At 33.5% G+C, this 25,694-nt stretch overlaps 5 protein-coding genes and 1 long non-coding RNA gene across 10 annotated transcripts; 3 read left to right on the forward strand and 3 right to left on the reverse strand.

The window, feature by feature from the left end:
• Nucleotides 1–1,932: 1,932 nt before the first annotated feature.
• LOC140959240 (BEL1-like homeodomain protein 2) lies at nucleotides 1,933–8,155 on the reverse strand. Its single transcript, XM_073417108.1, has 5 exons — nucleotides 7,920–8,155; nucleotides 6,481–7,786; nucleotides 5,142–5,527; nucleotides 3,600–3,660; nucleotides 1,933–2,559 (listed from the first exon to the last, which is right to left on the reverse strand). The coding sequence occupies exons 2-5, from the start codon at nucleotides 7,609–7,611 to the stop codon at nucleotides 2,080–2,082; spliced, it is 2,058 nt and encodes a 685-aa protein (XP_073273209.1). The 5' UTR covers nucleotides 7,612–7,786; nucleotides 7,920–8,155; the 3' UTR covers nucleotides 1,933–2,079.
• Nucleotides 8,156–11,854: 3,699 nt separating this feature from the next.
• On the forward strand, nucleotides 11,855–14,011 carry LOC140960357 (serine/threonine receptor-like kinase NFP). The gene has a single exon (XM_073418605.1). It carries the CDS (start codon nucleotides 12,092–12,094, stop codon nucleotides 13,964–13,966), a length of 1,875 nt encoding a protein of 624 aa, XP_073274706.1. The 5' UTR covers nucleotides 11,855–12,091; the 3' UTR covers nucleotides 13,967–14,011.
• A 2,741-nt stretch (nucleotides 14,012–16,752) lies between these two features.
• On the reverse strand, nucleotides 16,753–18,179 carry LOC140960572 (uncharacterized). Its single transcript, XR_012172191.1, has 3 exons — nucleotides 18,039–18,179; nucleotides 17,079–17,238; nucleotides 16,753–16,995 (listed from the first exon to the last, which is right to left on the reverse strand). It is a non-coding gene; the product is annotated as an uncharacterized lncRNA (long non-coding RNA).
• LOC140960570 (vacuolar histidine transporter YPQ3-like) lies at nucleotides 16,989–19,984 on the forward strand. 2 transcript variants are annotated; one of them, XM_073418872.1, is made up of 12 exons: nucleotides 16,989–17,242; nucleotides 17,416–17,458; nucleotides 17,539–17,565; nucleotides 17,697–17,795; nucleotides 17,863–17,960; nucleotides 18,047–18,218; nucleotides 18,897–18,998; nucleotides 19,067–19,159; nucleotides 19,266–19,286; nucleotides 19,375–19,433; nucleotides 19,530–19,620; nucleotides 19,705–19,984. In XM_073418872.1, exons 1-12 carry the CDS (start codon nucleotides 17,022–17,024, stop codon nucleotides 19,780–19,782), a joined length of 1,104 nt encoding a protein of 367 aa, XP_073274973.1. In that variant the 5' UTR covers nucleotides 16,989–17,021; the 3' UTR covers nucleotides 19,783–19,984. The 2 variants fall into 2 exon arrangements, with proteins under 2 accessions (XP_073274973.1, XP_073274974.1); XM_073418873.1 differs by lacking the exon at nucleotides 19,266–19,286 and having other exon boundaries at nucleotides 19,067–19,180.
• Nucleotides 19,672–21,392, reverse strand: LOC140960571 (uncharacterized). Of its 4 annotated transcripts, none has more exons than XM_073418876.1 (2): nucleotides 21,232–21,392; nucleotides 19,672–20,796 (listed from the first exon to the last, which is right to left on the reverse strand). In XM_073418876.1, exon 2 carries the CDS (start codon nucleotides 20,782–20,784, stop codon nucleotides 20,113–20,115), a length of 672 nt encoding a protein of 223 aa, XP_073274977.1. In that variant the 5' UTR covers nucleotides 20,785–20,796; nucleotides 21,232–21,392; the 3' UTR covers nucleotides 19,672–20,112. The 4 variants fall into 4 exon arrangements, with proteins under 4 accessions (XP_073274977.1, XP_073274976.1, XP_073274979.1 ...); XM_073418875.1 differs by having other exon boundaries at nucleotides 19,672–20,788; nucleotides 21,232–21,391; XM_073418878.1 differs by lacking the exon at nucleotides 21,232–21,392 and adding an exon at nucleotides 21,134–21,181.
• Nucleotides 21,393–23,417: 2,025 nt separating this feature from the next.
• On the forward strand, nucleotides 23,418–24,686 carry LOC140958481 (fatty acid elongase 3-like). The gene has a single exon (XM_073415934.1). It carries the CDS (start codon nucleotides 23,680–23,682, stop codon nucleotides 24,586–24,588), a length of 909 nt encoding a protein of 302 aa, XP_073272035.1. The 5' UTR covers nucleotides 23,418–23,679; the 3' UTR covers nucleotides 24,589–24,686.
• The last annotated feature ends 1,008 nt before the right edge of the window (nucleotides 24,687–25,694 follow it).

Consider the following 25,694-nt stretch of genomic DNA (forward strand, 5'->3'; position numbering starts at 1 on the left):
AAAAAATCCTTTAATAAAACCATTAAGAAAATAGTCGTAAAAATATAATATAAAGTCACACAATTTTTCTTAAACCAAAAAAATATTAGACCATTGACAAAATATATCTAGCAACAACAAAACATGCGTTAACTGGTGATATAATTAAAATTTAGAATCATGCATAATCATTGAATTAAAACAAAATCGCATGCCAAAAATCTATTGGATATTATATCTTTTAATAATTAATCTATGTTTGGAAATACATTTAGTCCACCTAAATGTACCAAAATTTTTTAGTCCACCTATTATTTTCACAATAAATAATACTAAAAAAATAATATAAGCAAGCACATAAAAACTCAAATTCAAATACCTTCTATAAATATAAATACAAAAATTTTGAATAGACAATACAATAATGTAGTAAAAATTTTAAATATTGATTTATAGACACGAGTCTGGAAATACATTTGCCCCAATAAATAAAAAATATTATCTCTTGATATTCTGAGACATAAGGTAAAAACAAAAAAATATTTCGGCATTTTTAATATTTTCTAAATCACTTCAAACTATATAATCTAAGCAAACAACAAACATGCATTATGTGTTTAAAAATTAACAAAATATCTCAACAATAAAAAATTGGAAAATAACCAATTTTGTGCGATATGTGGCCTTTTTTTCTATTTTCTTTCGGTGAACAAACAAATCACATACACAATCCAAACACAACATGATCAATACAAATGACGTATAATAATAAAACATGTTAACTCTAGGCTAAAAAAACTCATCTCATTGCAAGAACACAAAATGATCAAATGGATCATATTATTTAGTAATATTTATTTAGCAGCACATATAACAAAAAATTGACTAAATAGCTTAAAAACAGTGTTTGAAATCACTTACATACAAACATTTCTCTCAATCACGTATCTCTATTGACACATAAAGAGTCTTAAAATATCTCTATTCTAAATGGGAGAAAGAAGTTTTATATGACCTTAATATTTATTAATAATTTATTTTTATTCAATCCGACTCATCTCCCTTCGTCTTCCCATTATACCCTCAATGTTTGTAATATAAACAATTTATTTAAATTTATAACATTATGATAGTGATTTTCTATGAATTTAATGTCAATGTAAATATTAAAGTAATTAATTTTAAAAGTAAAATTAAATTGAATTTGAAAATAAAATCAAAATTATAATTATATTGTTTGAGTTAAGTACATTATTAATGACTATATTAAATCAACATAGAAAATGACTTAAATAACCTCATGAACATGATAAATTGTAAAACAAATAAAAGGGTAAAATAGTAAGTTCACATTTAAAACTCATATATTTATAATAGTATTTATATTTATATTTATAATAGTATTAGAATTAAATCAACATAGAAAATGACTTAAATAACCTCATGAACATGATAAATTGTAAAACAAATAAAAGGATAAAATAGTAAGCTCACATTTCAAACTCATATATTTATAATAGTGTTAGATTAGATTAGATATTAGATTAGTTTGATACTTTGCCTAAATCACCTCAATCGGGCCTTTTCCTTGTCTTAGCCGAAATGGAATACTGTAAAAAATTGCATAGTTTTGCTTTTGTGATATTTTTGTAAAGATCACTCCACTTAAACTTCCATGGATATATTTATATAGATATAGTAAAATCGAGGAAATTAACCTGATTGCTTGATTGTAGCCACAATGTAAGCCATTATGGCCATCATTTTGCATTTCAAACTTGTGACTGTTTATATGAGATTCTTGCAACCCCTTTACTGATATTTGTGCTAGAATTAATCAATTGGATACTAGGTTGCTTGGATTCACAACATAGATTAGATTATCACAGCAAACACCAGTTTTTTAAAAACCTTCTTTAAATTGTTAACTAAACATGAATCTTATTGTTGGAATTCAGGCATGCAAAATCTATTAAAAACTATACATTTACTATTATCATTCAGTATCAGTACATAAATGCTTAGAAGCACCTGATCCCAAAATACTTTAAGAAATGCTGCCAAATATGTAGTACTTACTCCGAGTTGCCTATTATTAAATCAATCAACAACATCCCCCAAGTTCTCTAACCGAAATTGCCTCTTCTCCGGCAAGTTCCCGATGTGACGTAGTCCCAGTGTGAGTGAAACGGCATCACCTGCACTTGTCCCTAGCCTTGTAAGCGTGGATCCAATGCCACCATTTAAGGGATGATTAATAGTGCCATAATCATCAGCGCTGCAAACATAGCTGGCATGGTGGCATGTGCGTGCAGAAATGTTAACTGCCGGCAATGATATCTCTGCCAAGGATATGGAGGCGAGGTTAGTGGCTGAAGGGAGGGGAGAAGTCATCCCTGCAGCGGAGGAGGAGGAGTCTGCGTGCTGTGTTGGAGTTTTTAAAATGTCGTTGCAGATTGGGCTATTGCTGCTTTGGTCTTGTTCCTGCTCTTCTGACTCCTCTTTGGATTCTTTCTGGTACATTTCTTCAACCATGGGTTTCCATAATCGAACTCTAGCATTAATGAACCAATTCGAAACCTGGGAAAAAAACGTATGATGAAACTAAACCCAATAAACCTACACAAGTTTATCTCGTTTATAGATTTAATGATGCTCATGATCACCAAAAGATGTAAAAAAATATGACTACTACGTTTTAAAAAAGAGAAAACTATATTTTTGGTCATGTAATTTTATTGCTTTACGATTTTGGTATTTTATATTAGCAAATTTCAGATAAGTCAGGGATCTTTCGATTTTTAACAATTTTAATCTTTTTTAATTCATTGAGAGTAATGATGAGAAACTATACATGTCAATGCTTCGTTGATGACACATCAGCGTCATGTTGAAAAATTTAGCGGATTAAAGCTGAAATTTAACAAAATAGATGTCCAAAATTGCAAAGAGACAAATACACATGACAAAAAAACAAAAAAACAAATTTCAGTTAATTTAAAAAAATGTCGATACTTTTCAGTGTCTTCTTTAGAGCAATGTAGGGAATAATTATTATTTTTTATATTTCGACAAAAATATTTTCAGTCTATATTCCAAATAATAACTTTAATTTCTAAAAAAAAGAAAAAATTCACTTCGCCTTTAATTTTACGGCTAAAGAAAAACACAAGCTATAAATTTTGAAACTTTTGGTGTTTGGTATACGAATAGAGGAAATGTTTTAGACAAAATAGAATATATTTAGGATAAGAAATTTGGTAAAAATGTTTTATGGTTTTCCTTTAATTCCCCAATTTTTATGTTCAATCAAACGTCCTATTAATACAATATATAACGATTCAGCGTCATAAGAATTATAACTAGCCACATAAAATTAACATGCAAGGATGAATTTTATGATATTTCAAATTGTTTAATTAAAATGATTATATACGATGGATGAACGTTAAAATTTCTATCCAACAATGAATATCATAAAACTTTCTGTTTATATAATCCTGTTTCATTGCTTACGAGTTCGTATATTTAGATAGAAGTGAAATAGTGATTAATTTCTATCTATTTATTATTTAATAACTCGTGAAAAAGAGCAAGAAATGTCAAGAAAAAAAGTTTACCTGGTTTCGAGAGAGACCAGTTTGTCGAGCCAACAGATGCTTATCTGCATCGCTTGGGTACCTGTTCAAATATTCAGACTTTAAGAGACAAAAACTGCTAGGAAAATGACACTATTATACATACAGATCACTACGTGTCTAAATTCTACAAATCTACACCATATCTTTACCAATATATGTGTACATATTAATATATATACTTCTTGATTTTCAAGCTTTTCCCCTTTTTTTTTCTCTCAAGAAAACTGTAACTTTAGATGAGTGCATGGGCGTGACAATCTAAGATAGATCACAGAGTAGTACGCAGCAGCATATGCTGCAGCAGATGAAGAAGTAAAATGGTACAGCTGCATGCATGCCTGCTCTCTCTTTTTTATTTTAATGAAATAATTATAAGCTGGTAACTTTATTTTGAGATGATATATGTAAAATGCACGCGGCAAAAAAAAAAAGAAATGATTTACATTATCACTATTTCTCACATAATATAAAATGGTGTAAATTAGATTAGTTAATCCTAACTAAAAAAATATAAGATCACATATATAAATAATACTTTTCTCAAAATTCGATATTATGATAAGAACATTACCCTCACTTCAAATCTAATGGTTTCCATGTACATATATTTTATTTGGTCAAACACAAATAGGGTTGTTGTCTATTATAGACCATTTGAATGGGTAGACATACATCCATGGTCAATATAATGCATGAGAAATTCTGGAAAACATTTATTAAGAATAAATATTTTTGTAGGATGCTAGAACTACTCTATTCATTATTTTAGATTAGATTAGAGTAGTATTTTCTATGCTAGGTAAGCTGTACTTTTACAGGGCTATATCAACAACATTAATCACTTGTGAGTGAGATATCAGACTCTGAGAAAAAAAAAGAACACGTACAGATCCAGAAAAAGAAATTTTCTTCAGCTTTCTGACTCAAAGGACAATTCAGTATTCAAGTGATATTAAATGTTAATAACTTGAGGGTTTATAAATCGTATTCTCATCAACATCTCATGCATAAAAATACAAAAATAGAAATGAGTAGATCACGTACAGGAATACAAGGAAAAGATGCATATATAATATTATGTTCACGCCGTAATTTGGAGTTTTATTAGATTGCATAATGAATTAATCTTTCAACAAATACATAAATCTTGCTTGGACAGAAGATTTTATTATTTTAAACAAAATAATTTTCAAGAAAAAACAAATATTAAATTAATGTTAAAAATAAAAAAATTACATTTCAAAATAATGTTCTAACATTTTTTTTATTTATATTTTTACTTTCACCTTTTAAGCATTAGTCACGTAATTGAAAAATATGCAAAAAATATTTGTAAAAATAAAAAATAAAAAATTTCTATATGTCATATTAGACTGATTCTAAAAATCAAGACGGTAAAAAATACCGTCTACAGTCTAAATACTGTCTTAGAAGGTGTCTTTTAGACCACTGTTTTTTACCATAAAAGTTTGCAATTTGCGTCAGCAATTGACATAGGACAAAAATATAAAGAGAACTTACGGGTTAAGAAAATGTTCGAAAAGCCAAGCCCTCAAAACATTGACTGATCGATCGGGCAAGCCCCGTTGAGGCCTCCAGGCTTCTTGTTCCACTAAACCCATCTGATGAATTCCTCGGTGCTGCCTTAGGCTCTGTTCCAGGATCCTCAGTCTCGGGGTTTCGCCTTTCGTCAGGCCTGATGTGCCGGCGGCGTCTTTCTCACCTAAAATCTCGCGGCTAAGCTTTAACTGAGCTGAAATGGCTTCCTTCAAGCCTCGGAAATGTTTCGACATGGCTTTTTGTGCTAGGGAAGTGTACGGCGCCGCCGCTCCAGAGCCCATCACGGTATCGAAGGAATTCATGACCATTTGCATTTGTTCGCAGTAATGGCTGTACTTGCTATCCACCTGAAATCAATTATATATATCTTGTAATCTTTATAGTGATAAAAGAGAATAAATTGATGATTAAATTTTTTTTATAATGTTAATTCAATAATTTTACTGTTGGAATATAAGACTACGATATTGTTCAAAGTAAAAAATTATTAATTATACTGCCATTTTTTAGCTCAAACTTTTGAAACAACTTGATATATATGAAATTCAAGAAATGACCATCAAAAAGGAAAATAATTCCTTGGTCTTTGTTATCACTAATGTTCAAAAAATTTATAAATTACATGCATTTTAACAAATATAGATTAATTCTTGTTAATTTATATGTGTGAGAAAAATAAATTATTAATCATAGTATCTAAGATAAACTTAAAATTTTAACAAACACATGACAACTATTTGAAAAAATATATTTCAAATTTAATTACATGATGGCTTATTTCATGTAACTTCGACAAATGAGGAAAAATCAAGATCCGAAAAATAATTGAATAAAAGCAAAGGTACATAAAATGATTGTTGATGTCAAAGTAGAACATCCTTGTCCATCTGTTGCTGATACTGTGTCTTTTCCCAATACAGACAACAAGATATATATGCATTAGGTAATAGAAATAGAATTATCATATTTTATATTTAAAAAAAATTAAAGAATTATCAACATTTTTTTTAGTTTTAGTATTTGACTCTACGTAATTCATTATATAATAATATAATATTTGATAAATACTTAATAGTATTTCGAAAATAAACCAAAGTTAATTAATTAACTAATCATATTACGTGTAATGGGAAACATTTCATTTAATTAATTGAAATTTGGTGGTGGCCTGATTCAACAGCCGGCAATTAAATATAGCAGTAAACTTTTTGGTTATAATTTAAAAAACAATGGATTCTGGACTAAATGTGCGTTCATGATTGGCTAACTATGAGTAGAAAATAGATTAAAGATTATATACCTCGTCAAGCATAGATAATAGTTTGACCTTTCTTCTCTGATGCTCGAGCCTGTCGGAAGCTGACGGAGGAGGGGGGTCTTTTGGCTTAGATGAAGAATTCCCACCGCCGGCGCCGGCGGGTTGGTCGGGACTAATTGGGTTTGCGTTATTATTCTGTTTGATGCGTTTATTTTTCTTGAGATGACCAAAACCAACGCTGCAGAACTCTTCTAACAACGCTTGCGCTGACCTTGTGTACTTGGAATTTTTCAGTATGTGGAATGCTCCAAAAGGGGAACCCAATCCTACTTGCATCTGGCGGGTATGATCAACTTCACTGTGAAAATGGTATAACCCGCAGCCGGCAGCCGGGTTCTTGAGCTGATAATGTGGAGGAGCTGACACTCCGGTATGTCCGAAAAGGATCACGTCACCATTTCCGGCCTGCATTCTTAAATTATCACCTTTGGACGCCTCCAAGTGCTGTAATGAAGATGATAAGGATAAAGAAAGCCCTCGCCCTTCCAAAACTCCTGAAGTATTATGATTCAGGTTGATTCCATTTTGGCTGTCTTGTTCCCACGTCATTTGACCAAAAGCCCCTCCGGCGGCCGCGTTGTCAAATCCAAGGAGTGTGGGGGGATTTGAAGATGGGTCTGGAAGTAGCATGTGGAGAGTGGAAGAAGCGGAAACAGTGGGAGGATCAGAAGGAGATGAGGAAGGTGACCTTTGTTGTTGTGGATTCATCAGAAAAAGCTGCATGACTGACGCTGGATCCGCGTTAATGCTTGAAATCTGATTCTTGGAATCCACCAAAGGGCTGACTAAACCACCGCCCACCGCCACTTCTTGACGGTTCAGAAACCAATCCCCGGTGGTATCGACTCCGGCGAGAGATGGCCTCGTATCCCCGTAGCTTCCAGATATCTGATTCTCCATCAATTCGGTAGCCCTCGTGGTTTCGCCTGGTGGGAAGTATTTGAACATTTCTGAGAGCATCCCGCCTGTTTCGTACGCTGGTATTCCACCCGATCCTTCGTCTTCCATACAGTGCCCGAACTCTTGAATCCTAAGCTTATCTTGTTGCGGTACTGATGATCTCTCGAATCCATTAAAGAAACTAAAAACTCCTTGATGATAATCTTGGGACATAGAATTTAGCTATAATTTCTTGGTCAAAACCCGTGTTTCTATAATATTTATATCCCTATCTTCTTCTTCATCATCATCATCATCATCATCATCATCATCATCGTCGCAATCTCTTGTTCAGTCAAACACTTCACTCAGTACTCCAGCCCGGTCCCCCCTTTTGCATCAGCTCAATCTGCCATTAATTTTGTATATTTATCTTATTCAAGAAAATTGATCCAAGAAATAAATTAAATAACTCCGAAAATATTTCATTCACAGATACGAAAATATCAGCTTTTTATTTATTTATGTAAACATGGACATACCTGTTATGGTTTCAGACTGTAAAGGGTGCGAACCCCTCACGCATCGTTTTCTTCTTCTTCTTCTCCTGCTGTTGAATATAAATCAAAAAAATATTACTTAAAAAAACAGTGCCCCCTCGATCAATTATTCTCTTTTTATCCCTTTCGTCCTTCCTTTTCTATCTCTTTGTCCCTCCGTAAGAGTGCTTTTCTTCTCCTTTTTGAAACAGAGAATGAGAAAGAACAACTTGTTTTAATTAATATTAATAATTAATAACATATAAAATATATATCTCTCTCTACTTCTTGCGCTGCCCCCATGTCCGTTTTCAAACACGATTTCATTGTTAAAGCAGAAACTAATTTTATTGGTACAAATCAATTTAAATAGATTAAATTTATATTTTATAAGTAAATATTTTATATAGATTACAGTGTTACAAATTTTGTAGAAGCAGGTCTCTTATAAAACTATCTCACGAATCTTTATCTGTGATACGAGTCAACTTTATCGATATTCACAATAAAAAGTAATACTCGTAGCATAAAAAATAATATTTTTTCATGGATGACCCAAATAAGAGATCTGTCTCACAAAATACGATCCGTGAGACCGTCTCACACAAGTTTTTGCCATTTTTTGTAGTTCGTACGTTGAAAATGATCAAATTTTTGTCAGAATACTGATATTTACTATATTTTTTTAAAACTAATAATTAGGATTTCTTTGATATAATTAATTAATTAATCACTTAGATTTTTGGTTTTTCAAATATGTAAATTTTAAAATATATTTACAAGGAATATAAAAAAACCAGAGAGTATGTTTTTAGTTTTTTCATTTAATAGCCTTGCTCCAGCAATAGGTCCAGTTCATCAAATTTAAGTTAATAGCAGTGCTACAATATTATTATTATGTGAAACTTGAATATGTTATATCTTAAATAATTTTCCCAATATTCTATATAATATTATTTTTTTTTTGTTAATTATCGAAAATTCGATTTCTCTTGCCAACATTTTCTTGAACAAGTATGTCGCATATGACTCGCTCAATGCGATTTATCTAACTAACTATTTTGCAGCTCGACTTTTAACGTCGTCTTTTTCGTCAGAGGCACGATCCGACTTATTAGATTAATGCATACTCTTCCGATGATCGACCAAAACTCAAATTTTTGAATAAAATCATTCACATTAATTCAAATTGCAAACTTCTTTAAAATTTTTATTCCAACAAATTTAATTTTAATTTTTTTTATAAAGTATAAGTAAAACCTTTTTGATTTTAACTTTTCGAGTAATTACTAGTATGCATTGAGAAAAAGAGATTTGCTCAAATATTCAATTTTTTTGGCGCAATCATTTTGAGTTTGAAAAGAAACGCCACATGGCAGAAATACCTATATTATGGAGTATGTCTCTTATGAGACGGTCTCATGAATCTTTATCTGTAAGACGGATCAATCTTACTGATATTCACAATAAAAAGTAATACTCTTAGCATAAAAAGTAATATTTTTTTTATTGATGACCCAAATAAGAGATCCGTCTCACAAAATACGACTCGTGAGATCGTCTCACACAAATTTTTGCCATATACATGTCTCTTTATAATTTAAATTTTTACTATTTGAATTGTCATGACGAGACTTCCAATTCTTGTCATGTTTTTCGAAACAGTGAACATTTTGGTGTGTTGTAGTTATTTCTAATTTAAAAAAAAATATTAAGCAAAAGGTTTTTGACAATTAAATTTCTTATAATATACAACAAATATTATTTATTAATAATATTATATTTTGATATTCCAAGGCCGGCCGAGTATTAAAATTAATATTACATAGCTAATTGATAAGATGCACGTATTAAATTTTTTATGAACTTATTTTTTTTTTTCATTTAATAAAAACGAGTTTGCTTCTCTGTCATGAGTATAAATATAATATAATTAAAAATCGACCCAGTAACTAGAGTTAGGGGTGTGCATAATTTCAGTTAAACCGAATTAATCGACCGAACTGAATTAATTCGAAAATACGGTTCGTTTAATTTAGAAGTTCGGTTTTGAAATTTTAAACAATCTGTTAATTCGGTTAACTCGGTTCGTTTCGGTTTTAATTTGAAAAATTCGGTTAAACAGCATATATATTAATTTAAATTGTATACGGACATTAAAAATACATTAGAAGAAAGCTCATCTTTTCATACATTAGAAGGAAGATCATTATCCAATAATTTTACCTTCAATATTTTTATTTGTTATTGATATTTTTTGTTCAATGTTTCTTGTTATTTATGAGCTCTCCATTGTTTTTTTTTTGTGTGTGTGTGTTAAAATTAGTATTTTTTTAAAAAAATATCGGTTATTTCGGTCGATAACCAAAAAAATCGATTTGAAAATCGGTTCGGTTAATTCGATTTCTATGAATATTTCGATCAGTTGGGTTTTTCGAAAATAAAATCGATTATAAGTCTATTCGGTTATTGACCGAACCGAATAGACCGATCGCACACCCCTACTAGAGACGATCATTTCTATATTGAAAATTTGTTAATATAATAAATGTTCCGAAAATTGCAAGGTTTGTCTATTATCACTCTCACCAAAATCTCGTGAGCCAAAATAGTGTTTCAAATTCCAATATCCAAAACAGCCTGTGTGAAATATATGCAAATCAAATATAAATATAGTAAATATCTCGTGAAATGATTTCACAGATATAACAAATATATATGTTAGACGGATTGATCCGATTTATATTTACAAAAAATATTAATATTTTATTGTATAAAAAATATTATTTTTCATGAATCAGATCATGTTGGAGACATGCATTATAAAATTGAACCGTGAGCCTATATAAATATAAGATTATAAATTTAATATAAAAAATTAGATTTTTAAAAAAGGGAGTAATGTTGGACCTGAGAAAGCATCAAATACAAGATGGGCTCTGAACAACTTTAGGTAATGGGCCCATGAAGAAGATAAGGACACGAATCATCGATAGGCTGTGGGAAGGGAGACTAGTGGGGATATGTGAATGATACCGTAAAGTGGTCCTCCACCGGGAAACAAGGCCGCAGCCACTTGGGTACGGTGGTCCACGGCCGATAGTGGACGCAGGGCTTTTATATCCCGACACGTGTCAGGAAAAAATACAGACGACAGACTGTTTTGTTGTGGCTAACAACTGGGCAGCTGCGGCTAATTTAACATTCTTGAAAATTTTATAACAGAGTATCTTGCTTTCTGAGATCACTTCAAAAACATGTTTTTTTAGCATTGATCGTCCTATGTACCAAAAGGATGGGCCAACCCAAATACAATTTTACCATTGATCGTCCAAGAACCAACTCAGCTCTTCGATTATGGGACAGTTGGAACTTTTATTTTTTCAGTTCAACCACTCAAGGTGTCTTGACTTTTATCCCATGACATTTTGTACTAAATGTCTCTATTTTCTTTTCGATATATCAAATTATTTGGCTTTTTCCTGTTTCAGTATAATTTTCGTTGTAAGAGAGCTGATGTTCATTTCCCCAGCAGCAAGTTACCTCTTTTCCAAGCTAGTCATGTTTTTGTAAATCTAAGAAGCACTTCCCATTTATTTCCCGTGTCCCACTTTTATGCTCGATTGTCAGCTATCTTGTTGGGCAATATTTGTGTTTTTAAATTGTTAAATGTTAACGAATGGTCTATCTATGAAATTGAAGTAGATGTCGAGTCAAGTATGTTAAGTTGTTTTTTGTAATAGGGGAAGAAAAAAAGGCATCATAATTTGTCTGTTCTATTTGGCAAAAGGGCAAGCTTGATGTTGACTATTGGCATTTTCATTACAACCTTATACATACTATAAGTTGATTTGGACATGAATATTTCTGTTTCTTGAATTGTTATGCTGATGTCTGCATGTATAATTAATTGGCAGTGACTATTTCATGCCGTCTGAACCTGGTTTTTTTATGTTCAACCAACCTTTGAATGATTCCAATTAAAAAGTGAGAGCGGTTGTGTCAAGTTGATTGCCCCTTTTGATTATTTAAATAAATGTGTATTATTAAATTGACTGATCAATCATCAGGTGTAGATACAAGAAAGATGTTTGCAAGCAAAGAAGGGGACAAAGGCTCTATATTTTACTCCATACAATAAGTCAAATATATGCATTGAACCTCTTCAGTTACATATGAACCTCACTAAGATTATGGCAACTTTCATTAAACAGAATATGGCAGCCTCTTTTGATTCTTTACTGCTAATCTTCTCGCTTTCTTTGGTTTTTTCAGTCTGTCGAGTTGCCGCTCAATTGCCTAACAACACAGCACGCACGGACTTCACATGCTCGGCGGGATCAATGGATTTTTGTGAGACATATCTAACTTACCGAGTAAGAGCGCCTTACTCTGATCTCGGAAGCATCTCTGATCTGTTTGGGATCAGCCGAATGAAAATAGCTACAGCCACTAATCTTACATCAGAGGATGCTGAACTTTTTCCTGAACAGCTCTTGCTGATACCAGTCAAATGTTCTTGCAACGGGAAACATTATTTTTCCAATGTCACCTATCGAATAAAAAAAGATGATAGCTTCTACTCCGTTTCAATCAAGCCTTTCGAGAACCTTACGAACTATCTTGTGGTCCAAGATATGAACCCTTTGTTGCATCCAACAAAATTGACCATTGGTGAGGAAGCTGTCTTTCCTTTGCTCTGTAAGTGCCCCGGAAAATTTTACTCAGAAAAAGGAATCCAATACCTTGTTACTTACGTATGGCAGCCCGGTGATCAAATAGTGCCCGTGAGTGCTATGTTTCAGGCTTCACCGTCAGATATTGTGGTAGAGAACAATAACAGGAACTTCACAGATGCAATATGTCTTCCGGTGTTGATACCAGTAAAAACGACAATTCTAGTGCAACCATATCCTTCTCCTGCAACACATGGTAAGTCCCAACATCACCGGATCCTCGTTGCAATTGCATGTTCAGTTACGGCTCTTTTGATTGTATTGTTTGGCCTATCTGCATATGTCCACTTCTATAAGAACCGCAATAGTTCTTCCTTAGAAACTTCTGATCTTATTAGAACCAAGAAAGCATCTAAAGAAGATTGTTTCGAACCAAAAACCGTTCAAGATAAAATACTTCCTGGAGTATCTGGCGATCTTGGCAAGCCAGTTATGTATGATGTGCAAGATATTATGAAGGCAACTGTGAACCTAAGTGAACGGTATAGAATCAGAGGATCGGTGTACAAGGGCATGATAGACGATCAAGTTTTTGCAATCAAAAAAACAAGAGATGCCTCGGAGGAACTTCAAATATTACAGAGAGTGAACCATGCCAATTTAGTAAGGTTAATGGGTGTCTCCTCAGACAACGGTGGGAACGTTTTCATGCTCTGTGAATATGCTGAGAATGGATCATTGGATGAATGGCTGTTTCCGAAAGAGTCATCTTCTTTAAGAAGCTCAGTCGAATGCCTCACTTGGAACCAACGATTGTTTATAGCTCTAGACGTTGCCTATGGCATTCAATACATGCACGAACATGCTCAGCCAAGTACAGTCCACAAGGATATCAGAGCAAGCAACATTCTTCTTGACTCAAACTTCAAAGCCAAGATTTCAAATTTCTCGACAGCGAGGACTGCTACCTCCTCTATCATGCTGAAGATTGATATATTCTCTTTCGGGGTGGTCGTCCTGGAGATTCTTTCGGGGAGGAAAGTCATGGAGAAGAAGGATAATCGGGAAGCCGTGATGCTGTGGAAAGAAATAAAGGGTATCTTGGAAATCGAGGAACAGAGGAAGGAGAAGCTAAGTGAGTGGATGGATCCGAATTTGAAGGGTTCTTATCCTATTGATGATGCTCTAAATTTGGCAACTTTGGCAAGAGCTTGCACATCTGAAAATTCTTCTGACAGACCAAAAATGGCGGAAATCGTCTTCAGCCTCTGTGTTCTAACTCAATCATCTCCTCAAATGTATGACAGATATCTGATTTCAAGATTTGAAGCAGATGAAGTTTTTCCTGCTGTTAATCAGGTCATAGCTCGTTGATTTAGTAGGTACATGAAATGAATTAGAAATTTGCATGTGGAATTCACATATTTATAATAGTTTCGAACTTATGTGTTTTTTTTTTAGTTCTGGCACCGCTCGTGCATGACATATCATATCAAGATAATATAGATGAACACGTAATTATTCAATTTTTTTGAATTTGATTCAAAGCGTTGGCAAAAACTTGTGTGAGACGGTTTCACGGGTCGTATTTTGTGAGACAGATATCTTATTTGGGTCATTAATGAAAAAATAGTACTTTTTATGCTAAGAGTATTACTTTTTATTGTGAATATCGGTAGTGTTGATCCGTCTCACAAATAAAGATTCGGGAGACCGTATCACAAGAGACCTACTCCAAAACATTTGATTAAACAAACATATGTTCATAATTAATTAATATTCCATCATTTGCACCGAATAGTCCCGAATATCTAATACTATATATAATATAAGAGCAACTTATAGTAAATACATGAAGTCGTTACGTGATTTTAGATTTGCCTAAAGTACCTGATCATCTTGTCAAACTAACAATTTTTCTTTATATTTACTTTATCTCCTACCAATTTCATTTCAAGATTTATCGCTTTTATTTTAAATTTTTTTTTTAAAAAAATTCGTTCTAGGATTTTTTTTACATAAGACACGCATCGTGTGTGTCACAATACGCTAGTGTAAATAATGTAACAACCATCTTGAAACAATAGATGAAATTTTTTATTACTTTTGAGGCTTAAGTTAGATGTGCAAAATACTTTTCAAAATAGCTGAAAATCAAAGTTATTTGATATTTTAAAAATATATGAAAATCTAAAAATTTAAAATCATCAAACTTTTCAATTTACCCTTTTTTAAACTAAATTATTCTGTGTAATGTTATTATTAATTCATATTTTTCATGTCTGTAGCTTTCTCTCAAAATTTCTAGTGTTTATTAGAAACAATCCTTTCACTTTGTATCGTTCAATTCAAGTTTGTATACAAGTTTAATATCGTTCGAAATAATATAATTAAATTACATGTCGTTTGCAAATCGATATATAGTTATTTATTTTGTTAGACTTTCAATTCTTTAGCGTCTAAATCTGGTTAGGCTAGAACCAACGACCTATTTAGATATTTACGTAATTTCAATTAGAAGTCAGATTTGATTTTTATATTTAGATATTCACATATCAAATATGTAGCCAGAAGTTTTAAATCAGGTGAGCAAAATTTTTCAAACTACATATAGCTAATTTCTTCATCCATGTCATTTTTTCAATTCTTTACATTTCCAGTTTTTCTATGTTTTTTGTTAATATTATTTTGATCTATATATTCAATCTATTAAAGTCGGAGCTTAATTCAATGGTAGAGAATTGAGGAAAATATTTGGTCATATTATTTATTTATGATGTTCAAGGAAATGCCCAAAATATTGGGCTCTAAGTTTTAAAATTGCTGAATACATATGAACTATAAATGCCTAAATTTGATTCTATAAATAGTCTTGGCCAGTTCAATAATTAATCATTCGAAAGTCTGGGTTCTATTGTATTATTGATAACACCTCAAGGCCCATTTTTGCAAATAAGACTCATCTGGGTGGTGCCGCATAATAGGATGCCTAGGCGATTTGAAATTCGGTTAGGGCCGCATAGGCATATTAATTATATATATTGGATTTATGATGTTCATGGAATCATGGTTACGAAAAAGAATTTATATTGGATTAAAAGAAGGATTATGAATTTTGAATTTTAATAAATACAGATAAAATGTTAGAAAAATATAAAAATTGACAAAAATTATCAGACATTTAAACTTAAAAAAAAAAAGGTCTAGACCACCACTATGCTTCTAGCGCTATAGCAAAGAAAAAAACACTGTATCGTGGACGGCTAAAAAGGAAGACATTAGTTTTCAGAAAGAGAATCACGGATATGCCCATCATTGGTAAGTAGGACAAAAGAGAGAAAAAAACAGAATGGGCTTTCATATATATTCAGAAGATAAACATGAGAGTCAGTATGGGTTGATTGCATAGTTGTTTGGTGCGATGGGTGGATGGAGATGATGATGACTCTCAACTGGAAGCCATGTGTGCTTTGCAGTGTGCCAACACGCGTCCCCAGTTGATTTCAGCGGCGCAACGTCGCCGCTTTTGGACCATAATAATCTGACTGTTCCATATGCTCTCTTTTTGCAGATTTAAATAAATTTCATCGTCACGCACGTACGCATTCTATTTTTGGGACCATCATTCACTAAATTGGTCAGCTTATTTCTTATAAGTGAAATTAAGTCCTAGCAACCACCGATATTAACTTCCAGAAGAAATTATATAACAAAACCTCCATTTTCATTTATACGGATGCATGCCCATTTAGCTTAATTACCTGCATGAGATAATCAAAAGTTGAGCAATTAATCTTGCAGTACATATTATTTAATAATAAATAAAATTTTAAAATTATGATTACAATCACGGATAAGTAGAATGTCCACCTCATAACAAACAGTATCCATATCTAATCTTATGGCCATCTGCAACTGAGTAATGACCATTTGGCACGAAAGATAATATCTTGTCTTTGTCTCGTTCAGCGTTTGTCTCGAGCGTACTGCTATTTCCTTGAACAGTAATATATATATATATATATAGGAGTATAATTCACAGTATTGCGTGATTACATTTATTTGTGAAGTGAATGCTTACGGCCTTAACCATGAAATTATTATGTATTTTTATCCAATAATTCCTGCTACATTGATGCACAGAGTGCTGGTGCAATATATAAGCAATAATAAATGACGCCATCTATGGATTCGATCACTTTCAGTAGAAATCATAAATTCTGATATATCGCAAATTAATTTCTTAATATAATCAATATATAATAATGGAATATAAAAAGGAAGCGACTCCACGTACAACACACAAGTGTCGTCTGTCAGCGGATCCCTCAAAGTACTTAATTGAGCTCTGTGCTTCCCCCATCTTCACATTAACTCGACTTTCGTCTCCACCACCATTTTTACTCCCAACAAAGAGAGCATAATTAAGATGACGAATTACTGTGTAAAAGAGCAAAAGCCATGCATATATTGGGTGGAAAGATACCTCAACGATTGCCTATGCAACGTCAAAGACGAATTCTCGTTTGGTTTTGGGCTTGTGAGCCTTGTGTGTTGGGGAGTTGCAGAAATCCCACAAATCATCACTAATTTTCGCTCCAAATCAGGCCACGGAGTTTCTCTTTTCTTTCTTCTAACTTGGATTGCTGGGTTAGTTTCATTTTCGTCAAAAATTTATTGCATATTATAATCACGAACTCCCACAAAACATATTACGATTTGTGATTTAATTTCTGGGTTCTTAATAGTTTAGTACGGTTTCCAGGTTGATATTGTGCCATTTGTATGATAATATATTAATCTTGTTTGAATTTTCTTGACAGTGACATATTCAACTTAGTGGGTTGCCTTCTTGAACCAGCAACGGTATGTTCTATTTGTATTAAATCTATGCAAGGTTTTACTCATATATGTTTGGATTGTAAATTTATATTTGGATGATGCAGTTGCCAACTCAATTATACACAGCAGCGGTAAGAATATTAATTAAGTCTCTATATGATTTTTAAAGTGTACATTCATAATATTAATATATATTATATTCTTTAAAAAATTCATCCTCTGAAGTTTTATTTTATCCCCAATGAACGGATTTGTCAAACAGCTTTATACAATAAGCACAGTGGTACTAGTGCTGCAAAGCATATACTATGATCACTTCAAGAAATGGAAGAAAAGATCCGTAAAGAAATCAAACCAAGAGGTTTTTCCAATTTCTTTGCAATTTCTCGATCATTTAAAGAACAAATATTGACTCAACTCGTGTTTAGGTTGAAGACTTGAAAAAACCTTTGAAACCAGCAAGACAAGCTGATTCTGCCATCCCAATTCCTGGCAGAAGCAGACCTAGAGAAGTCTATTACTATACGTAGGTTTCTTATTCGTCCCTGTTTCGTAGTCTTTTCCCAAGTTCAGATTTTATTTGATACCGACAATATATACGTACTATTGCAGGTCAGCAAGATCAATGGCCGGAAGCACGACTCCGCCGGTCCGATCTCATCTCGGCCCGGTGAGGAGCGGCCCTTCTGCTGTGGGGCTTGAACACGACTCATCTTCAGATGACGAGGATAATCAGATTACACCCCAGAAATATTCCAGCAAACCTAAGGGAATCCCGAGATCTGTGAGTGTTCTTGTTTATTATATCATTAATCTAATCGGATAACGTGGAAATGAGATGTTTTCTGTCGTCCATTTTGAATGTGTTGATCTAAAACTCTACGGTCGATATGGAATGGATTTGGATCTTTCTCGTCACTAGTTCCATGTGCAGCGTGGAAAATGTCGTGTAGTTGCTCAGCTTTTAATTTTATTGGAATTATTCTGTTTGTGTTGCATGTGACTCCAGATAACTTTGAAGCTGTGTCGTTTCAATAACATCTTATAGTTTAAATAAATTCATTTATTTTTCTATGATATAATGTATAAAATGGGACGATTCTAGTGGTCAAATGAATAGTCCAATGTTATGCTAGTATTGATTTTCCTTTTTTTGTGGGAAATTATACCAGAAATCATTTGATAAGATAAAATTAAAACTTTGAAGTATTGAATGCGGGGTTAGAATATAATACAGTGGTTATGAGTGTGTGTATAAGAATTATTGGAAGTGAGTTATTGTGAAAAGAATGAAAATGATATTTATTGGAACTGAGTTATTGTGGGATTTCCGAATGTGACACACATTGCTCGAATGGGATTTTACTTGGTAACATTGAAAAAAACTTAGACGCAAATCCCACAATTGTATTCTTGAGGGAAAGAAGAATACTAACCATTATTGTGCGTTCTGCTACATCAGGCTGGATACGGAGCATTTTTAGCTACGTCGATCAGCCTGCCACCAGACACCAATGCTTTGATGCAAGTTTGTGTCGGATTAACAGGGAGGAAATTGTTGCAGGTACGATTTCGAGATTAAATAAAGTCATTTGTTTGCTTCTGATTAATAATAAGGTGTTTGTATTGCAGGAAGGCGGATCAGTAACTGTGTTAGGCCAGTCATTGGGATGGATGATGGCTGCCATTTACATGGGTGGTAGACTGCCTCAAATATGGCTAAATGTAAGTGTCATGAGGTGTTGTGTGAGTGGCAATACAGGTGTGTTCTACCCATTTTCCCCCTTTTTTCTGGCATCTGACTTATGTTTTTGCTTTCTGATTGAGCCAGATTAAAAGAGGAAGTGTTGAGGTAGTTAATTCTCACCTTTTGTTTCTTTTTTCCCAAGTTTTCTTTGAGAAATGAATTGAAAAGTGATTCTAGGGATCTAATATCACAGGGCTTGAATCCTTTCATGTTTGTCTTTGCGCTTGCTGCTAATGCTACTTATGTCGCCAGGTACACCATGTCCAAAGGCGAACTTAGGAAACTTATCAGGGCTAAGATTTGTAATCTATGCAACGTTTTTAATTAATATTGGTAAATATGATGCAGCATTCTTGTGAGGTCAACAGCTTGGCATAAAATCAAAGCAAATTTGCCATGGTTGCTAGATGCTGTCGTATGCGTACTGCTCGACTTATTTGTATCCTTTGATATTATAGAACTCTGACATATTCTCTCAAACAAACGGGGGAAAGAGAGGTTACTCCTTAATCACAGATAACAGATAATATTACAGTATGTGTATTACAGGTACTTTCGCAGAGCAGAACATGAAGACTACAATGAAGCAGACAAGAATTAGAACCGGCTTATTTGTAGCTTTTCTGAGTTATTCAAAAGAATTTTTCATGATATAAATTCAAGAGAGGAGATTTATTAAAAATTTCATTTACCTTTTAAACCAGTTGATAGATTAGTATAAGGTACGTGTAGGAGCCAAATACAAATAAATCTCCTTCAATGGGAAAGGCGAGGGTAACGATAAACGACTCGATAACAATCGCTGCAAAAAACAGTAAGTTTATAAAAGAGGAACATTTTTCATTCAAAATGACACCAGGTCATGTGTGTGCATACGAAACTTAACAGAAAATGGAACCTGGGCTGGAGATCACACAGCTAGAAAATTCTTTCACAGAAATAAGAAAGCAACAAGCACGAAAATGATAACGACAAAAAGAATCCTCCTCAAATTCTCATCAGCTGCCTGCGCGACTTGACTGGTATCTGGATTTAGTCTCCCACGATCACGAATTGAACCGGGGTATCCATGATGATATCTGAACAACCCGTTTGCATTCGAAAATCCATGAAAGTGGACACTCAAAAGAGGAGAAAACACCTGTCCAAAAAGACCAGCAGACACTCCAAAGTTACCAAAAGTTGCAGATGCAAGTGGCATAAAGCCCATTAACCCCATAACCATATTTGAAAAGTTACTAGCTTCCGGAGGTGGTGTAGCTGTATCAGGTCTCTGACCTGAAGGACGGACAGGGATTTCAAGACCAGGAATGGGTTTGGACCTAGGGTCGGTTGGCGTCTTCCCTCTACCATATAAAGGAATCAACTTTTCTTCCAGTACAAGGGCTTTACAAACAGGGCATTCCTGTGATTGAGAGTGAATACGTAGCCATCTGTAAAGACACGGCCAGCAATAGAGATGTCCACAGAGGGTGATGATTGGATCTTGAGCTAAATCTAAGCAAATATTACACTCAAAATCACTGGCTTCATCGCGGTCGCTCCCCGAGGTCGACGACGAGTTTCCTGACGCCCTAGAAGTCCAGCCCCGAGCTTCTGTCATTTATCTAGAATACTGCAAAAGGGAAAAAACAAATCCCGTCAAGAGTGAATCACAATGAATCCGAAATAGTATCCTCAGTTATTAATTAACAAAACCTAGTGCCTTACAAAAAAAAGAGAAGATTCATGTACGTGGAACAAGATGAATAATTTAAACCCGTAACCAAAACAAATTGTCGAAGAAGCAAGAGAATCCTAACCAATAAAATACTGGTCATAACAAGCGTAAATAAGTTCCACCCCCCTAAATTCCAACCAATTCTTCATAAAATCACATCACACCCAATGGAAACATGGAAATATGATAATCAAATACTGACATTCACGAGTCAAATCGTCATAAACCTTACTTTCAAAATGCAGTAACAGGAATGTAGAACCTATGAATTCGAATTCAAATCTATCCCAACCATACACACATAAAAGATCCACAACACAAGAAACTCACGGTTGTCAAGAATCAGCCGGGAAATCAAAACACTTCAGATTATGACGAATACCGAACTGAACATAAGCATCAAAGAAACATCGTCGCTGTGTCGTTTGACTTCTAGAATTTTCAAGTGCTCTCTCATTTTCTTAGTTCGTCAAAGTAGCATTTGATTTCTCAGCCCACAAAGTCAACCACACCATGTTGTGGCCCACCATTATATTGGACCTTGGGCCAAAGTTCACATGAACGAGCCCGTTAACATGCCTATATTTCTTATTCTCCAGCACAAGCCCATTTCATTTCATGATGTTTTATGTTATATCAGACAAATAGAAAATGTAGTAAAGATTTCATTTCATATATTTGGTTTTTATTATACTTAAGTATACATATATGGAATAATATATTAATTTAATCTTGAATATGATTGGTTTGACCATATTTAAATGTATTGTCGACCAAATTACCTTTAGAGGATGACAATTGGTCTAATCAGCATGTGTAAGGGTGTACAAGTCTCTCTTAGGGGCGTATGAGTTGGTGAGATATATGGACGTTTGGTCAATGATTATTTGTTCGATTTCCTCCTGAGATTACAATTTATAACTGAAATTTGACAATATAAAATTATCAAAATCGTAAATTGATAAACATGTTGGACCAAAAACAATTTTCCATATTATACTTGACAATATCGTTGGGGTAATTTACATTGGCTGCTCCACTTTATGTAACATTACACATGGCTTCCCACATAATAAAGACATAGTAACTAATTATACCACATATATTTAAAAAGAATAATATATAAAGTGGAGCAGCACATTTCATTACACGCGATGGTGACCAACGAATCAGTTCAAATTTCGCTATAGAAATATGTTAGTTAATAAATGGTATGATTAGTTATTATGTCTAAATTAAGTTAGTGTAAAATGATCATCATTATTATATTTGTATATATATTCTAACAAAAATAAGACTACAAAAGATCTTGATTTAGTATAATAAAAATAAAAATAAAAATATATATAACACGCTTCATGACAATCAAGTTAATTTGGAAAAAATAACTTGATTAAATATATTCTTATTTTATTATTTTGCAATATTGCGGCAAAAAACAAAGGAGCGACGACATAGAATTTAAAAGTAAATAAATAAAATCCCTAAAAAAATTTTTAAAAAAGTATCCGTAGTCGTCTGACTAATCAGAAGCCTCCATGTAAGTATGAAAATGCCAACTCTTCGTCAATCATTGTTGGCCATTTCAAACCGATGCCTTCCCAACTGGTTATACAAAATTATGAACGAGAAATAACTATATCACAAAAAGTTTTGTGAGACAGTTTTACGATCGAATTTTGTGAAATAAAAATTTATTTGAGTTATTCATAAAAAAAATATTATTTTTAATATCAAAATTATTAATTATTACTATAAATATGGACATAGTTAACACATTTCACGAATAAAGATCTGTGAGATCGTTTCACAACAAAAAAACAAACTTTAAAATGCTCAAGACATAAATCAATGAACAATTTGTGGCTTCAATAGGTTGTACACAACCTGCATTTATATTCTGATTAATTTAATTAAAATTCAGAAGTTTGTAGATGTTTATTCTGTTTCTACAGAAGTGATGAAGTAAAAAATGAAAAATATGTGCAGAGATATTTCAACGCGCGGAGGAAATCCGAGCGGAGCCACTTGCACCATCGTGTAAAGATTGCTTCCTCGCTCCTTGGACGTGACCTAAAAGACATCTCCAGCTCCAGGTCGTCGACTACTGGCTAAGTGGTTGGGAAAGTGGGTTAAAGATTCTGTCAGTGTCTCACGGGTAGTCGGTTCGTCGGTCTATTTATTAATAGCTAATGTAATCTTTACTGGATACAAATGTAAATGTAAATGTTACCCGAATAATTTCGAAAACGTTTTTCCTATTTTTGCTTCTACATTTTAGAAAATATTTTAATGTATAGAAATGTTCATAATGTGATGACATGTGACCAAAACAATCGCAAATAACGTCATTTTAAATCAATTTGATTTTATTAATTTCTTCATTCGTACAATAAAACGATATTAAATTATAAATGAAATATTTAATATTATTTCTTAAAATCTTTATGATATATCTTCATCTTAAAAAAAAAAAAAAACTTTATTTGTGAATTTAATCCGTGCATCTTTGGTTGTGCCAAAATAAATGAATTCACACACACACAAAAACATCTCTTTCATTTATCTTAATCTTAAAATTATAGTAATACTGGTCTCGTTAGCAAAGTGAATTGCTTCTCTTTTCTGAGGCCATCGTTGCTTTCACCTTTCTTCTTCACCCAACCAACACAAAACTATCAGAATCAACCACGTGTGTTACGGAGAATTGTGGGAGTCCAGGTGGGGGGTTTCCATTGCCTATCTCGTCCGGTCAACGCCACCGCTTCGTCTCCGCCGATGATGTTGTTGCACTGCCTCAGGTATTACCTTTCGCATCACCCGTCGATCGTTGGATTCCGGTGGAGCCACACCCAATCATGGGGTTCCACCTGGTCGTTCCTGTTCTCCTCCATCGCCGCTTACGTAGCCGCCTCCTCGTTCATCCACCTCCTTCTTCTCCTCCTTTTCCGCCACCGCCGCCCTCTCCCCCTGGGTCCCATCCCCGCCGCGCACTCTCTCTGCATGGCACTCATCTCCGCAACCATATTCTCCGGGACATTCCTTTCCTCCGCCGCTGAAATCCACGACACGCGGTGGTTGTGGCGGCGGAACCGGACGACCCCTTTTCAGTGGCTCCTCTGCTTCCCCTTGGGGACGCGGCCCTCCGGGCGCGTGTTCTTCTGGTCTTACATCTTCTACCTCTCCCGATTCCTCCACGCGCTACGGACTTTCATCACAATAATCCGCGGCCGGAAGCTTTCCTTCTTCAAACTTTTCAACAATTCGATCCTCATTTTCACGTCCTTCCTGTGGCTCGAATTCTCGCAATCGTTTCAAGTACTCGCAATCCTCCTCACCACGCTAGTTTACTCAGTCGTGTACGGCTACAGATTCTGGACCGAAATCGGGCTGCAAAGCGCGTGTTTCCCATTCGTGGTGAATTGCCAGATAGTCTTGCTGAGCTGCAATGTGGTCTGCCATTTTGGGGTGCTCCTGATGCACATAATCAAAGGTGGATGCAATGGGATTGGGGCCTGGATCTTCAATTCCGTCCTAAATGGAGCGATTCTGTTTCTTTTCTTGAATTTCTACGTTAAAATGCATTTTCGAGGGAGGAAGGTACGCGGCGGAAATGGTGGCGACCTCGTAAGCGCCGCCGTGGAAAAGGCAGCAAATCTGGAACTAATAAAAGGCCGTGATATTTGAGGTCTGAGAATTTTTTTTTAAGTTTCCTCTTTTATCCCATAACTTGGTACATTGTTATTAAGAATAAACTATTCATAATAATATCATGTAAATTTTAATGATTTGGGTGTAAGTTTTTTATTTATATTTTTATTTATATCTGCACATTCATTTTGGGAATTACCTATGTTTTATTTTTTTATCATTACATTGTATTAGCAGATAACTTGGAACAATTATTCGAAAATAAAACTGTAAGGGTTGAAAAAGTTTTAAATTTGTATATAATCTATAATTATTAAAATATTTCTTAATTTTAATCCATTTAATTTTTAATTAATTAGTCGGCTTTTAAGTGTGAGAATTGAAATCAGAGTGGGTATTCGCGAGACAATATATGTGCTCTATAGAGTAGTGAGATTAATCAATATTTTTGACATAAAAAATAATATTTTTATAAAATTTTAATTTTATTTGAGATACAATCGCAAGCGTCACTTTCCGAGAAAACTTAATTAGCCTTGGGGAACACAAATTTCCACAGATATTGGAATTTGAAAACAAGCGTTTGAATGATTTATTGTCCGACATGGATCACACTTGGTGTCCGTAGAAGATCATTCATATATAGCTTTCAGATATATATTTAATTTTTAACAAATAAAGATTAAATCTAAATGGAATGTTAAATAAAATAAATTTAAAAAAAATCGAATAAATTAAAATTAAGAAATTTTTCTACCTATCCCTTACATTCATGTCGCTATATATTAAACTAAAATTTAAATGGGTAATCGGTCTATTAGTTTCAGAGGTAACAAATTCCAGGAAAGCTTTGAAATCGGTTTCACTTTCAAGGAAACGTGGACAATCATCAATCAAACATGTGCGCCTTATTATCTGTTGAATTTATGCAACTGAAATGAAAAAGATAAATGATTTTTTTAACACATCATACGAAAGTTTGTAAAATATTGAAACCTTGCTAATATTTCTTTCTATTGGAATAAATATTATAAAATCTAATAGTTTTTTGAGTATTTTGTCGATTATTACAAGAATAATATGTTTTTTTGGATTTATTCTAAATATTCCATAGTTGAATCAGTCAATTTTCGAAAATTAAT

This window comes from Primulina huaijiensis, chromosome 15 (assembly GCF_012295235.1).
Source record: "Primulina huaijiensis isolate GDHJ02 chromosome 15, ASM1229523v2, whole genome shotgun sequence".
Taxonomy (NCBI): Eukaryota; Viridiplantae; Streptophyta; class Magnoliopsida; order Lamiales; family Gesneriaceae; genus Primulina; species Primulina huaijiensis.